General features: G+C 38.9%; 1 protein-coding gene across 1 annotated transcript in view; it reads right to left on the bottom strand.

The window, feature by feature from the left end:
* LOC148059121 (protein kinase C zeta type-like) overlaps nt 1–16670 on the bottom strand; it is a 59173-nt gene that overhangs the window by 18727 nt on the left and 23776 nt on the right. Inside the window, exons 12-14 of the mRNA XM_087781463.1 lie at nt 11670–11749; nt 8989–9078; nt 323–438 (exon numbers count right to left, since the gene is read on the bottom strand). Of these exons, the coding sequence (XP_087637589.1) occupies nt 323–438; nt 8989–9078; nt 11670–11749 (286 nt within the window). The remainder of the gene's footprint in view (nt 1–322; nt 439–8988; nt 9079–11669; nt 11750–16670) is intronic.

Raw genomic sequence — 16670 nt, 5'->3', positions numbered from 1 at the left:
AATCTCCATGTGTTTGTAACAACCGTTGGCTCTCGCTAAAACTGATCCTTTGATTGAGTCAAAATCCTCCAAATGTTTCTCCGACTTTGTTTCTGCAGTAGTTAATTTAAATTGATGTATTTGGAGAAAGAACACGAATTCACAAAAAAAAAAAAAACGGCCTGTTGAGGTTGTTGAATAACAACAATTGTGTTTCCAATCACATTGTGTAATGGTTGGTGGAAAACAAATTCAAGGCAGAGTGCTCCATCATGTGCGCGAGGACGTCCGCCAGGCTCCCAGAAAAATGAGTCACGGACATTGTTGCAAAAGCAGGACTTACTCATCGTCCGGCGTTAGCTGCACCGGCTCATTAGTGAACTGCGTGTCGAAGTTTTCGAGGCCGTACTCGTCCGACGCTTGAGGTTTGAAGGGCGGCGTCAGCTCTTTCTTCTCCAGCTGTGGAAAAAAAACAAAAAAACACATGTTACGTAAAGACCACGGAGAGACCGGCGCGCTGCCCTCTCTTTATTCACGGTGACACAGGAACACATCCTTGAATCTGAGAGGGAAATTGATCCGCCACACACTGAGAGAGACCATAAGCTGCTCACACACGAGATGATCCCGCGAAGGGAATTTCGTGACACACTGATAATGGAATGTTGACGTGAGGAGAGGAATGAGTGGACATGTTTTGGCCCGGCTGACCACCGGACTCCCACACCGGGTTGGTGATGTTCTAAGTGTGACCAGCGAAGGAAGCACTGACACAAGCAACAGCATGAAGGGCTGCCGAGTCACCCTCTGACTCAGACGCTCAAGAGTTTTTTCACCGTTTCCATGGTTTCACATCAGCCCTCGTCCATTCAGGACAATCTTTCACAACCAGACCTAAAACACAGGAGTTCTTGATGATGGAAACTCCAACCTTCCTACTCACACCTGTTCTCCTTTTCTCCCTGCATCTGATCCCTCCTTCACATTTAGTTCTTGATGTTGATCCACATCCATCGTACTTTTTGTTCCATTTCCATTTTGATTTTCATCTGCCTCAGTCCATATTCCCCAGCACTCTAACAGCTCCCAGGTGTGGAGGCCAAATCTGGCCAAGGTAGTCATTTATGTGGCCTTTAAAATACAATAATACAATATATAGTGATACTGTAGTAACAAGTATATATGTGTAGTATTGTCCAGTACTTGACTATGGTGTTGCAGAATTTACAGACCACATGACTCTTGACGAAGTCGTAACTGCTTTCATTTGTTTTCAAACCAAAAATCCGCTTTAAAAGCTGCTGGAGTCCACTGTATCCTCTCGTCCTCAGTCATCACCAAAATATATTCAAACATCAGCTTTAAAAGCTGCTGGAGTCCACTACATCCTCTTGCCCTCAGTCATCACCAAAATATGTCCAAAAATCAGATTTAATAACTGCTGGAGTCGACTGTATCCTCTCGTCCTCAGTCATCACAAAAATATGCACAAAAATCAGCTTTAAAAGCAGCTGGAGTCGACTCTATCCTCTCGTCCTAAGTCATCACCAAGATAAGTCCAAACATCAGCTTTATAAGCACCTGGAGTCCACTGTATCCTCTCGTCCTCAGTCATCCCAAAGATAAGTCCAAACATCAGCTTTATAAGCACCTGGAGTCCACTGTATCCTCTCGTCCTCAGTCATCCCAAAGATAAGTCCAAACATCAGCTTTATAAGCACCTGGAGTCCACTGTATCCTCTCGTCCTCAGTCATCCCAAAGATAAGTCCAAACATCAGCTTTAAAAGCACCTGAAGTCCACTGTATCCTCTCGTCCTCAGTCATCCCAAAGATAAGTCCAAACATCAGCTTTATAAGCACCTGGAGTCCACTGTATCCTCTCGTCCTCAGTCATCACAAAAATCAGCTTTAAAAGCAGCTGGAGTCGACTCTATCCTCTCGTCCTAAGTCATCACCAAGATAAGTCCAAACATCAGCTTTATAAGCACCTGGAGTCCACTGTATCCTCTCGTCCTCAGTCATCCCAAAGATAAGTCCAAACATCAGCTTTAAAAGCACCTGAAGTCCACTGTATCCTCTCGTCCTCAGTCATCCCAAAGATAAGTCCAAACATCAGCTTTATAAGCACCTGGAGTCCACTGTATCCTCTCGTCCTCAGTCATCCCAAAGATAAGTCGAAACATCAGCTTTATAAGCACCTGGAGTCCACTGTATCCTCTCGTCCTCAGTCATCCCAAAGATAAGTCGAAACATCAGCTTTATAAGCACCTGGAGTCCACTGTATCCTCTCGTCCTCGGTCATCGGCAGGATTTGATTGTTCCTTTAGATGCGGAGGATGTTATGAATCTAGTGGCCGGAGGTTTAATTGCGACACAAAAAAATCAACAAACGCAGTGAATATTGAAATTGTAAATTAAAAGATATTGAAATATTGTATTTTATACACACTTGAATATAAACCAGAAACGAAAATGAATTTGGATTTGAAAGACAACAATGTTTTATATTAGAATTAATCAATTGAATATTAATACGGTATCGTGAGAAGAATGTTTAAGTGCATCGATATTTTCATAGATCTCAACTGTTTTTGGAGATAAAATGCCATCAATTGATGAAAGCGAAGTGGATTTTTGGTCATGAGGTGGATTCACGGCTGATGTTTCACGCTTTAGTTTGACTCCAATAATCAACAGAGGGATCGATATCTTTCTAACTGGAGTCAAATCTGTAGCACATTCACATATTTGTGCCTCAACGTGAATCTCCATCAATGTTCTCCATTAAATAGTTGCTGACTGTCTCTTTCACCAACTTCCTCTGTTTCCCTCTTTCTCACTGTAGCTGCTTTCATCTCCTCCTCCTCCTCCTCCTCTCCTCCTCCTCCATTCTCTGTGAAGTGTCGCTGGTCGGCTGCATCTCTGTGTGGTGGTAATGAAGAGCCGAGGACCAGGAGCGAGTCCTCGCACAGGAAGCCTCCCCGAGGCCAGAGGGGGAACATAAAAGGCGCGGCACCGCTGTGACGAGGGCGTCCATCTTTGCCGCCGAGATCACAGACGCCGTCAGTTTGTGTGTCCAGTGTAGGCGTGTGTGTGTGTTTTTGATCACACCTGGAACGACTTTTATAGTGAAAAAAGCTACACAAATAGTGTGTTGACCATTTGGTTTGATCTCCGGAGAAGATACTTTAGGACCAGGGGTCCAAATGCAATCTTTTATTTGGCCCTCATGAGGCCAATGTTTGACTGAGATTTGTGTTCAGACACATTAATGCTTTTGTTGCAATCGTTACTATTCCAGAAGTTAATATTTTACCTTTTTTATTTGATTGTTTTTTAGTTTTAATCTAGACTTGTTTCTTTTTTAAATTTTATTCTTATTTCCATTTAAATGTTATTTATTTATGAGGAGATTTGTTCAATATACTAATATTTTTATTATTTTTAATTATATATTTTTTTAACACTTTCTTCTTTTTGGAATTTGGAATTTGTTTTTTCTATTATTATTATTATTATTATTATTATTATTATTTTCTTTTTTAGATTATTGTCTGAAATATAAAATGATTCCCATTTATATTTGTTTTCTCAAATAGCGTTTTCATTGTTTTTAGAATATTGTACATAACAATAGCAATAATGATCATTATAAATATTGAACGTTTTTAATGTATTTACTGTTATTCATTTGCAATATAGACGAAATATTACAAATAAAAATAAAAACAAATATGTCTAAAAAGCTGCTGGAAGTCGACCGTATCCTCTTGTCCTCAGTCATCACCAACATAGGTCCAAACATCAGCTTTAAAACCTCCTGGAGTTGACTGCATCCTCTCGTCCTCAGTCATCACCAAAATATGTCCAAACATCAGCTTTAAAAGCAGCTGGAGTCGACTGCATCCTCTTGTCCTCAGTCATCACCAACCTATGTCGAAACATCAGCTTTAAAAGCAGCTGGAGTCGACTGCATCCTCTTGTCCTCAGTCATCACCAACCTATGTCGAAACATCAGCTTTAAAAGCAGCTGGAGTTGACTGCATCCTCTTGTCCTCAGTCATCACCAACCTATGTCGAAACATCAGCTTTAAAAGCAGCTGGAGTTGACTGCATCCTCTTGTCCTCAGTCATCACCAACCTATGTCGAAACATCAGCTTTAAAAGCAGCTGGAGTCGACTGCATCCTCTTGTCCTCAGTCATCACCAACCTATGTCGAAACATCAGCTTTAAAAGCAGCTGGAGTCGACTGTATCCTCTCGTGCTCAGTCATCACCAACCTATGTCGAAACATCAGCTTTAAAAGCAGCTGGAGTCGACTGCATCCTCTCGTTCTCAGTCATCACCAAAATATATCCTGTCAGTCACGGCCTGAGATCTTGCAGGACTTAATTCCAGTGAACGTAACGACAGCTGCCATCTAGAGGCCGGGAGTTTAATTGCGACACAATATGAACACATTTTATTACACACTATTTTTAATTGTAAACCATAAAAAAACTAGATACTAAACTTAGATTTTAAAGCCAATTATTTTGAAGTAAAAACTATTTAAATATCAATATAAAAATAGCATTTTATTTAACTGTTCTTTATCTTTTTCCTAAATATTTTACATTTTTAAGCTTAAGAGGTTTGTTTAATGTTAATTATAGAATTAAACAAGGTATATTTTGGTGAATAAACTTCCTGATTAAGATGTACCTTCATTTTAAAGACAGTTTTCCTGCTTTTATTATTATTCTATTGATATTTCTTCAAATCAAATCAAATAATTCAAGCGTCTAAATGTCCGTCTGCTCTCACAGGCGACGACAGAAGTCAGAACGGAGCGTCTCTGCAGGTAAATGAAATTCAAAAGCGTCGTCTCTTCAGAGCGACAGAGGTGATGAATATTAATACCTGCGAACCCCAGCGAGTGCCAGGCCTGTCAGGGCTGGAGACACCGCTCTGTAGTTCCAGGGCAGAGAGCGTCGCTCCTCCACCTCTCACAGCTTTTGTCGACTCGTTTTCCCGCCGCGCTGCACGGGAGCTTCAGTCGCCGGGCGAGAGAATCTCTTTTGATATGATCTGCCTTTGGTGTCACTTCACAGGCGGCGTCAGCTTCATTAACTCATAAACACACCATTGTTTTCTTCCACCAGTGAGGCCTGTCCCTGGAGACCAGCTGGAGGTAGTTGATGTGGTTTGTGTAGTTTATGTACTTTATGTAGTTGATGTACTTGATGTAGTTGATGTGGTTTGTGTACTTTATGTACTTTATGTAGTTGATGTAGTTGATGTGGTTTATGTACTTTATGTAGTTGATGTACTTGATGTAGTTGATGTGGTTTATGTACTTTATGTAGTTGATGTAGTTGATGTAGTTGATGTAGTTGATGTACTTGATGTGGTTTATGTACTTTATGTAGTTGATGTGGTTTATGTAGTTGATGTAGTTGATGTAGTTGATGTGGTTTATGTGGTTGATGTAGTTGATGTAGTTGATGTAGTTGATGTGGTTTATGTGGTTTATGTAGTTGATGTGGTTTATGTAGTTGATGTACTTGATGTACTTGATGTAGTTGATGTAGTTGATGTGGTTTATGTGGTTTATGTAGTTGATGTAGTTGATGTGGTTTATGTAGTTGATGTACTTGATGTACTTGATGTAGTTGATGTAGTTGATGTGGTTTATGTAGTTGATGTAGTTGATGTACTTTATGTAGTTGATGTAGTTGATGTAGTTGATGTAGTTGATGTACTTTATGTAGTTGATGTAGTTGATGTACTTTATGTAGTTGATGTGGTTTATGTAGTTGATGTGGTTTATGTAGTTGATGTAGTTGATGTAGTTGATGTACTTGATGTGGTTTATGTAGTTGATGTAGTTGATGTGGTTTATGTACTTGATGTACTTGATGTACTTGATTTACTTGATTTACTTGATATACTTGATGTAGTTTATGTACTTGATGTACTTGATGTACTTGATGTACTTGATGTGGTTTATGTACTTGATGTACTTGATGTAGTTGATGTAGTTGATGTAGTTGTTGTAGTTCATGTAGTTGATGTAGTTGAAGTAGTTGATGTACTTGATGTAGATGATGTAGTTGATGTGGTTTATGTAGTTGATATACTTGATGTACTTGATGTAGTTTAAGTAGTGACCTACATACACCTGCAGCTTCACAGCTTTCAACTCTGCAACAGTTTGTTTCTACTCTTCAGTGACGATCGATCATTTACTGACTGGGTTTGATTTGGATGTTTTTTTATGAAAATGTGCAACAAGTGAAGATTTATGTTGAGTTTTCTGAGATATTTTCACGTTTTCGATACGTGACGAGGTTTGTGTGACATTAGCGAAGGTTTTTGAAAACACAACAAAATGCAGGCAAAGAAAAACCAAGTCCAACACGACACAAATGCAACACAAATACAAATGTAACGGGAAAGAAAAAGACAAGGATAACACAAACGCGACAAAGACACAAATCTTATGATAATACAGACACAACTAAAACAAGATGAAAAAAAACGTAACGCAACAGAAACACAAATCTAACATAAACATATACAAAACAAAGACAAGATGAAAATACAAACGTAACGCAACAGATACACAAATCTAACGGAAACATAGACACAACAAAAACAAGATGCAATGACAACAAACACAACAAAACCACACAGAAAACAAACATATGCAATAAAAACACAACGAAAAGACCAGTCTTACAAAAGTACAAATGCAATGAAGACACAAATGCAACAAAAACCCCAAATCTACACAAGACACAACAACAACAACGCAACATAAACACAAGATAATGCACACAGAGCAAAGCAAGCAAAGGTTTACACATCAAGAAAAGGGGAACTAAAAAAAACAAATGCCCAACACAACTCAAATGCAACACAACACTATGCCATCCAAAGCAACAAAAGTAAGGATTTAACGCAAGGAAAAGCTACACAAACCGCAACACAACTTCAACACAGCCTAAAGAAAATGCTGGGAAAGTAAAAGCAGACCAACACAAAGTCCCATCATGCAGTAGGTCTGTCAGCAGGAGGATTCAACTGGCGCGTGTGTGTTGTGCGCTTCAGCAGGAGACACTTTGATTGTGTCAGAGGCTCATCAAACACTACAACCTGCTCCAGGTGTAAATATCGACTGCATGTGCGATTAGAGATTCACTTTTATTCGCTGGCAGTCTTCAGCGGGCGCCACTGTAGTCGACACACAACACATCTATTTTTCATCGCACACTCACGAGCGCACAAAGGGCTGCACCTCAGCCGGGTGTCTGTTAAGATCACACACAGGAGGGTGTGTTCCCTGCTCGCTCTTTTCATCCACACAACCTGACAGACGCACACTCGCTCGCTCGCCCCGGCGTCGAATCTGAGGCGTGATCGCTATTGTGTTGTTGTTGTGTTGTTGTTGCGCCACGGCTGACGGGTTGTCGAGCCGTCAGCATCCGTCTGTCAGCCGCCGATGACGAGCTCGAAGCGCAGGAACCGACTTGCTTTGGTTTGAACGAGTCGTTTACAGTCGTTCGCGATCACGACCTCAATCTATCATCGCTTGTCTTCAGCTACACAACTACACACAAACGCACATCATGGACGCTTGAAACGTGAAACTGTTCATCAATTTACTTCAGCGCGATGTTTTGTCGGTCTTCAACCGTTCGGTAACACAAACAGAGCGAAAACACAAACGCAACACAAACATAAAGGCAACACAAATGCAACAGAAACACACAAAAAACGCCAGTAGGTTAGCTACGATTTGGAAACACAAACAGAGAGAAAACACAAACGCAACACAAACATAAAGACAACACAAATGCAACAGAAACACACAAAAAACGCCAGTATGTTATCTACGATTTGGAAACACAAACAGAGAGAAAACACAAACGCAACACAAACATAAAGACAACACAAATGCAACAGAAACACACAAAAAACGCCAGTACATTATCTACGATTTGGAAACACAAACAGAGAGAAAACACAAACGCAACACAAACATAAAGACAACACAAATGCAACAGAAACACACAAAAAACGCCAGTATGTTATCTACGATTTGGAAACACAAACAGAGAGAAAACACAAACGCAACACGAACATAAAGACAACACAAATGCAACAGAAACACACAAAAAACGCCAGTATGTTATCTACGATTTGGAAACACAAACAGAGAGAAAACACAAACGCAATACAAACATAAAGACAACACAAATGCAACAGAAACACACAAAAAACGCCAGTATGTTATCTACGATTTGGAAACACAAACAGAGAGAAAACACAAACGCAACACAAACATAAAGACAACACAAATGCAACAGAAACACACAAAAAACGCCAGTATGTTATCTGCGATTTGGTAACACAAACAGAGCGAAAACACAAACGCAACACAAACATAAAGACAATACAAATGCAACAGAAACACACAAAAAACGCCAGTAGGTTATCTACGATTTGGAAACACAAACAGAACGAAAACACAAATGCAACGCAAACATAAAGACAACACAAATGCAACAGAAACACACAAAAACACCAACAACGCTTTGTAGGTTTTCTACGATTTGGAAACACAAGACGAACGAAACCACAAACGCAACACAAACATAAAGGCAACGCAAACGTAACAAAAAAAACAAAAGCAAAGAAACCATGAACAAAACGAAAAGCACAAATTAATGCAACACAATCACAGACGTAACGACAACAAAAACCCAACGAAAAAACAAATGCAACAAAAAACACAAATTTGATGCAAACACAAGTGGAACAAAATAAAAACATATTTAAGACATGGACGCAAAAAATATCCGAACAGAACGAGAGAAAAAATGCAACAAAAACAAAAACACAAAGGAAACAAAAACACAAATGCCATCCTCCCCCCCCCTAAAAACACAAACTCAATATTAAGCGAAGCTCTGTGTGGAACTAGTGCAACACATGTTTCCTCCAAAAATCGAACTCTTACCTGTTCCCAGTCTATACTTCGGAAGAACGTGTGCAGCATGATGTCCGTGAAGCCCGTCTGGACCTGGCACCCCAGTCGCTCCTTGGGATCCTGCAGGTATCAATGAAAGAACTTTACGTCAGAGTCGTTGTCATTAAATATGTTCGGTCAAGAACTTGTGATAAGTTACTCACAAACAGAAGCAGACGCACGCACGCACACACACACACACAAACACACACACACACACAAACACACACACGTTTTATAGCAGGTAATGGTTATAACTGTGAGCAGTGTGTGTTTAATTTAATTTATTTTCACTTGAAAAAATGGATCCATATTTGGTCCTGCAGTCAGTGTGTAATGCAGTGTGTGTGTGTGAGTGTGAGTAGGTGAGAGTGTGTGAGAGTGTGTAAAGCAGTGTGTGTGTGTGTGTGTGTGTGAGTGTGTGAGAGTGTGTAAAGCAGTGTGTGTGTGTGTGTGTGAGAGTGTGTGAGAGTGTGTAAAGCAGTGTGTGTGTGTGTGTGTGTGTGTGTGTGTGTGTGTGTGTGTGTGTGTGTGTGTGTGTGTGTGTGTGTGTGTGAGAGTGTGTGAGAGTGTGTGAGAGTGTGTAAAGCAGTGTGTGTGCGTGTGCGTGTGCGTGTGCGTGTGTGTGTGTGTGAGTGTGTGAGAGTGTGTAAAGCAGTGTGTGTGTGTGTGTGTGTGTGTGTGTGTGTGAGTGTGTGAGAGTGTGTAAAGCAGTGTGTGTGTGTGTGTGTGTGTGTGTGTGTGTGTGTGTGTGTGTGTGTGTGTGTGTGTGTGTGTGTGTGTGTGTGTGTGTGTGTGAGTGTGTGAGAGTGTGTAAAGCAGTGTGTGTGTGTGGGAGGAGAACAAAACTGTGCGTTTCTGATCCGGAATCTTTACTTTTATGGACTTTTTTCCAAACAAAAGTGCAGATTTCTTTGACATTTCCATCAGTTTTGATCTCAGTTGAGTTATAAACACACAAGTCAAGGCCATGATCGCCTGCATCAGTTTAAAGTTGTTGTTTTTTACTGAATTTCTGTTGCAACTATTTTCTTTTTCATTATTATTATTATCATGTGTAATGTATCAAGTACTGTTTGATGTTTAGGGAATTATATGTTTTTTATTTTGTTCAAAGATATTTGGCACCTTTTATCAATGTTTTAACATTTAAAATAACAACAATATTTGGGTTTAAATTCTATATTTTTGGTCCAAATGCTTGATTTTTGTGTGTAATATTCAACCTCGCACTTTAGAAAGTACTGTCGATTTTTTTTGAAAATAACATTTAATTAAATTGATTAGTTTTTGCATTTGTTAAGGATGCCTGTTATTTACACATTACAACAATTACGGCATGTTTATTTATAAATAACATTTATTTTGTACATCAACTATAAAATAAATGACAAGTAGGTATTTTTTTATATTAAACAAAAACCTAATCCAACCACAAACAAAAAGCAAATCACTCAATCAATAAAAAAAAACGTTGTTTTAATTATTTAATTCATAGAAAAAATATCAAAAGTGTCATTTTATTATTGATTTTTAATCTTTAATCAGAGAAAATGTAATTGAACAGATTTATTTTTGTATTTTTTTAGAATATTACTTTTTGATACCTGAAAAAAATGTTTATTTTAAAATAACGTTTATTTTTGAATACAGTTTTATGAAATAAATTTGACAAAAAAAAAAATCTGAGCTTTTATTTTATTAAATAATCATTAAAACTACGGACATGTCAAACATACCTAATGTTTACCAAAAAAGCAAATAAATTCATCAGTAAATTGGGTTTTATTTCTTTGTATATATATATATACTATAAAATAGTATTAAAAGTGTCATTTCATTATTGATATTTGTTTAGAAGGCAAGTTCTTCATAACTAAAAAAAAAGTTTAAATTAACATTTATTTTATAAATCAACTGTAAAATTATTTGATGAAAATGTTAATTTTTTTATTTTACACAAACACTATCAAACTACCTACCAAAAAAAAACAAATAAATAAATAAAATTATTTTTATTATGTTTTTACCCTCTTTTTTTTTTTATACAAAGAATAGTTTTAAAAGTGTCTTTTTTATTATTGATATTTGAAGAATGCAAATTTATACCTAAACAAATGTTTAAAATAACATTTATTTTGTAAATCAACTGTAAAATGATTCAAGAACTTTTATTTGACACAAAAACTAAGGTTCAATCTAACAAATAAAATAAAATCAATCAATCCAATTGGATTTTATTCAAGAAATGATTATTTCGTTTTTTTAATATGAGGAATACCATCAAAAGTGTCATTTTAAATTGGATAATTGATCATAAATATGAATTTCGATCTAATATTTTTGCCAATAAATCCACGAAAGACTTTCCAGACGTGTCGAAATCCTCCATGTTCTCATTAAAAGTGTAGAATTGAATCAAGTATTGCATTGAAACCTCAAGGAAACTCATTTTAAATCTAATAAAAAAATCCCAAAACGAAGCCTCCCTCGAGTGACTCACGAGGGACGGAGAAGTTCAACCATCATCCGACGGTTCTTCTCACACAATGAGACTTTGCTCAAGAGCGGCGTGGACGTGGAAATAAAACATCGGACCAGAACATTCCACAGATGCTGCTGCTCAGAAGAAGAAGAAGAAGAAGGCGAGGAGGGGGGTTTCGTACTCTCACCTTGTTGAGAAAGCCCTTGAGCACGCTGGCAGCCTTCACTGACAGAGACCTTGGGATGCGAATGGGCTTCTCAAGAATAACTGTTGGCACGACAGAGCAGAGGGAGAGAGAGGACAATGGTTAGTGGCGAGGAGGATGATTCACGGTCCAACCTGCCTGTGGGTGACCGTGTCTGCTGCGTGGGACGAGTCGCAGAGGCTTCCATTTTGTTGTTTTTTTGGTTTTTTCGTGACGGACTCCACGCAGCCTTGAGATCCCACGGCCACGAACACGCCGCCGCAGTAACGGGAGCAAACAATGGCTGCGAGTCAAAAACCCCGAGCCGTCGTGAAGACGCCGCCAAGTACGTGTTTCTAATGAGGCCGCCGAGGAACACAACAGTAAGTAAGTAAGTAAGTAAGTAATATTTATTTATATAGCGCTTTTCCAGACCAGGGTCACAAAGCGCTTTAACAATCAAAACAATACTCAAAAAAGTACATACTTCAAAGATCAAGATAATACTGAGAACAACACAGGAGTTCGAGAAATTCAAGGAAAAGCCTGAACAAATAGAAACGTCTTAAGATGTTTCTTAAAGGAGTCAGTAGATCATCAAGAGCAAAGAGAGAGAAGATCGTTCCAAAGCTTAGGAGCAACAGCCTGAAAAGATTTCTCTCCTCTGGTCCTGAACCGTGTGCGAGGAACCATAAGTAGATTCTGATCCACAGACCTCAGAGCCCGAGCTGGGGTGTAAGGCTGGATCAGATCAGTGATGTAAGGAGGAGCCTGACCATGAATAGATCTGAAAGTAAGAACCAGAATTTTAAAGTTGATCCTGAAAGAAACTGGAAGCCAGTGAAGAGTTTTAAGGATCGGAGAAATGTGAGTTCTTCTACTTGAGCGGGTCAGAATTCTCGCTGCAGAGTTCTGAATCAACTGCAGACGAGTGGCCCCGATCCAGAGAGTTCTCTCAGAATAAAGTAGTATTTTCAAGTATATCGCGACTCATGCAAAACTTCGGTGTTTACCATTGATCGAGAGAGATAGTGAATGCAAGAAATCCGTCGGTGAGTGAATGAAAGATGAGAAAGCGAGGAAGTAAGACTCAAACAGACTGGTTTAGAGCAGTGGTCTCCTCAGGGGCCACACTTTAAACACATAAATGGGTTGAAAAAGTATAAAATCAAGCTAAATATGCTTAATTTATTATTTTATATACATTTTGTCATATGAAATACAATAAATCTGATCTATTTTTCCAAATATGTTTTCTTTATGCAATAAATTGTGACAAAAGTCCTACAACAAAAACGCTTTATTCATATTTAGAGACTAGACATTCATTAAAGAAGTAAATACTAAATAAATATGTTAGTTTCTACATGATCTTTGACCTCATAAGTGCTGTGTTCTAACGCCAGTGTCTCGTTAACAAATAAAAAGTGTTTTCACACGCCATATATTTAACATTAAGCCCATAGATACAGGAATTAAATCATTGTGTGAATGCTTCCCAGCATTCACACAATTGAGATCCTGTTTTCCTCCGACCTAAACTTTGTGCCTCTTCTCCTCCCACAAATTTGATCCGATTTTAACCATTCAAACTTTTATCAATTAGCTCGTTTCCGAAATGCGGGCTATGTTCAAGCTTTCTGTTATCTCTTCCACTTTTCCTTTTATTCCTCTTTTTCTACCCCATTCATTTCAATGGGGAAAATCTTCTACTACTACTTCCACTACTACTTCTACTACTACCACTACTACTTTTACTACTACTTCTACTACTACATTTACTTTTCTACTACTTCCACATTTACATCTTATTCCACTTCTTCTACTTTAACTACTAATTCCACCAATACTTTAACAACTACTTCTAATACTACTACTGGCACAGCAGGGCCAGCATTCACACTGCATTTTCTTGTGGAAATGCACTCTTTCTAGTTTCGTATCATGTTTTAGATCAAACTCATGTCGCTGTGCTCGCACTTCTTCTTAATATTCATCCTCCTTTCGTTTTTGGTACTTTTCACGCCCGAACTGTTGAGGGCATACAAAAAAAAAAAAAAACATCAAAAGGTGCGGTTCGATCACGTTTTTTTTTTCGAGAAAGACTGCAATAAATTTCCCATAAGGAATGAATGGGACGATGTCAAAAAAAGTCGCAAATATTTTTCAAACATCTCCTGCTCTTGCGTACGTTCACGTAGAAACACCATTCAAACTTGTAAATGTAGATAAAAGTCCAAATTATTAATGTGGGATTTGACTCTTTCGTAGCTTTCATAGTTTTTTCGTCATAGGGCAAAGTGCACAGACCACTCTTGCGATTTCAAGGCGGGGTCTAGTGGGATATGATCTAGTTTGAAGTTCACCTTCAAGTTAGGATTAACTTAGTGATGTCCAAACCTATATAAAGCTCTTCTGGGCCACGTTTGATGATTCTGAAGGTCGTTTGGTGGACGTTTAGTTAAAGCCGAACTGCCCTGGAATCATTTTTATTGCCTGTAATGTAAAAACAAAACTTTGATTTTTTTGTGTGTGTGTGTGTAAAAAAAACGATAACAAAACAGCCATCTTGGTCTCGCAAATGAGGAAAAGATCACAAATGATTTATTTTATTCATCAGATCATAGTCTCTATATGCGACTATGAAGTTTTAGGACTTTTGCCTTTTTTGTGATCATTTATTTCTCCTCAAAGAGATTTAATTACATGTTTAAATTTTTTTTTAATAAAGGTGCTTCCTTTAGTTTTCCAAAAGCAAAATTATTCAACAAAATCTTAATTTTATTTTTTTATGACTTGATTTTTATACATTTAGCTCTGGTATTTTTGCTTGATGGCCCTTTACAACAGCAGGTGTATAGAATGTGGCCCCTGAGGACATTTAATGGCCCACAAATACCTCAGAAAACAAAGTTAGAAATACTGAATAATAAAAATGACATCGAATGATGAGATAAATTCAAAACATGAATCGAACTGTTCGACAGAGTAAATATCACAAAAGACACGTCAAGATTGTGGGCCGGATGAATTAGCACCCCCATGGACCCTCCTACACTCTCCTCTTTTCTCTCACTATATCCTCCCTCACTCCTCTCCTTATCCATCTGTCTACCCCCCCATCCTTCCTCCCAGCCGGTCAAAGCAGGAGGCCGTCAACAATGAGTCTGGTTCTGCTCAAGGTTTCTGCCTTCTAAAAGGAAGTTTTTCCTCGCCATTTCTCACTGTACAGTGTTTTGTTTCTTGCTCTTTGTTGAATTGCTGGGATCTATTTTTCCTTAATCAACTGTAGTCTTATTTCAACTGTATAGTGTCTTGAGATAACTTTGTTATGATAAGACACTTTAAATAAAATTGAATTGAATTGAATTGAATTAAGACGGAACCTCTTGGATCTAAAGACTTACTTGTAATTATTGTTATTATTTAAATAAATGTAAGACTTAAATTCGACCTGCATTTGCAGATATGTTTGTTTAACGATTGATCTCATGTCAGGGCCTGGATTTCCTGATCATTGTCGAGATCAGGAACCGAACCGTATTCATGTAGATCCGATCCAGACCGAAGAGTCGCTTCTTTTCGAAACTAATCCGTCAGATCACGGCTCCATCTGAACCCTCCTCGTATAGAGACCCTAACCCTGGCACGAAACCCCATCCATAAAGCATATGGCTGGATCATTCCTGGAGCGCGAGGTCTGCTTTTTTCCGTTGGGGCGGGCAGCGATCCAAGAACCTGCTGGTGGAGACTGTCAGGGCGGCAGCTGCGAAGATATCGTGCGACTCCAGGCTGAAGTACGGAGGAATCTATCGGATCCGGGGGGAGCTGAGTGGGCACCATATGTCTCCAACATGTAAATAGAAGTAATAATATCTATGGTAACAATGGAGGTGTTTTCACACCGTCTGATCCACACACACACACACACACACACACGGGTTTAAAAACGTACTTGAATTGTCGTACATTAACCCTTCCCTGACTACAATATAAGTAAGTAAGTAATATTTATTTATATAGCGCTTTTCCAGACCAGGGTCACAAAGCGCTTAAACAATCAAAACAATACTCAAAAAAGTACATACTTTAAAGATCAAGATAATACTGAGAACAACACAGGAGTTCGAGAAATTCAAGGAAAAGCCTGAACAAATAGAAACATCTTAAGATGTTTCTCAAAGGAGTCAGTAGATCCATCAAGCGCAAAGAGAGAGAAGATCGTTCCAAAGCTTAGGAGCAACAGCCTGAAAAGATTTCTCTCCTCTGGTCCTGAGCCGTGTGCGAGGAACCACAAGTAGATTCTGATCCACAGACCTCAGAGCCCGAGCTGGGGTGTAAGGCTGGATCAGATCAGTGATGTAAGGAGAAGCCTGACCATGAATAGATCTGAAAGTAAGAACCAGAATTTTAAAGTTGATCCTGAAAGAAACTGGAAGCCAGTGAAGAGTTTTAAGGATCGGAGAAATGTGAGTTCTTCTACTTGAGCGGGTCAGAATTCTCGCTGCAGAGTTCTGAATCAACTGCAGGCGAGACAGATCCTTCTTGTTAAGACATAATAACCAAAAGGTATTCAGGCCCGGCGCTCTGAACGCTCACCCGATCTGACTGCTGTCATACCATTGAATACGCACAAATCCTTATATTATCATCCCATTCATATGGGCCAGTAGGGCCCTATTCTACCTACTAGCATGTAGAATAGGCTGTTATCAGCTATTCATCTGGTTGACCCAATGTTATACTGTATATTGTCTCGAGCGGGTTGCGATCCCGCGTCCCTGGGGGCAAAACGACAACCAAAACGACAACCATGGCCGATGCGCTATCCACTGAGCTAAACCCTAACCCTGACACTAACCCTAACCCGGTACTTCCGTATCCTTTCGTGTTTTTCCGTATCTTTCCGGTTTGCGTCCAAGAAAGATAAAGATATCTGTCTTTAAACGGAATAAATAAAATGTTAGGGTTAGGTTTAGGTTTAGGTTTAGGGTTAGGGTTAGG

The sequence above is a fragment of the Callionymus lyra genome, chromosome 19, assembly GCF_982586985.1.
Source record: "Callionymus lyra chromosome 19, fCalLyr1.hap1.1, whole genome shotgun sequence".
NCBI classification, from domain to species: domain Eukaryota; kingdom Metazoa; phylum Chordata; class Actinopteri; order Syngnathiformes; family Callionymidae; genus Callionymus; species Callionymus lyra.
The sequence above is the reverse complement of the archived record's forward strand: the minus strand, read 5'-3'. Positions and strand labels throughout refer to the sequence as shown.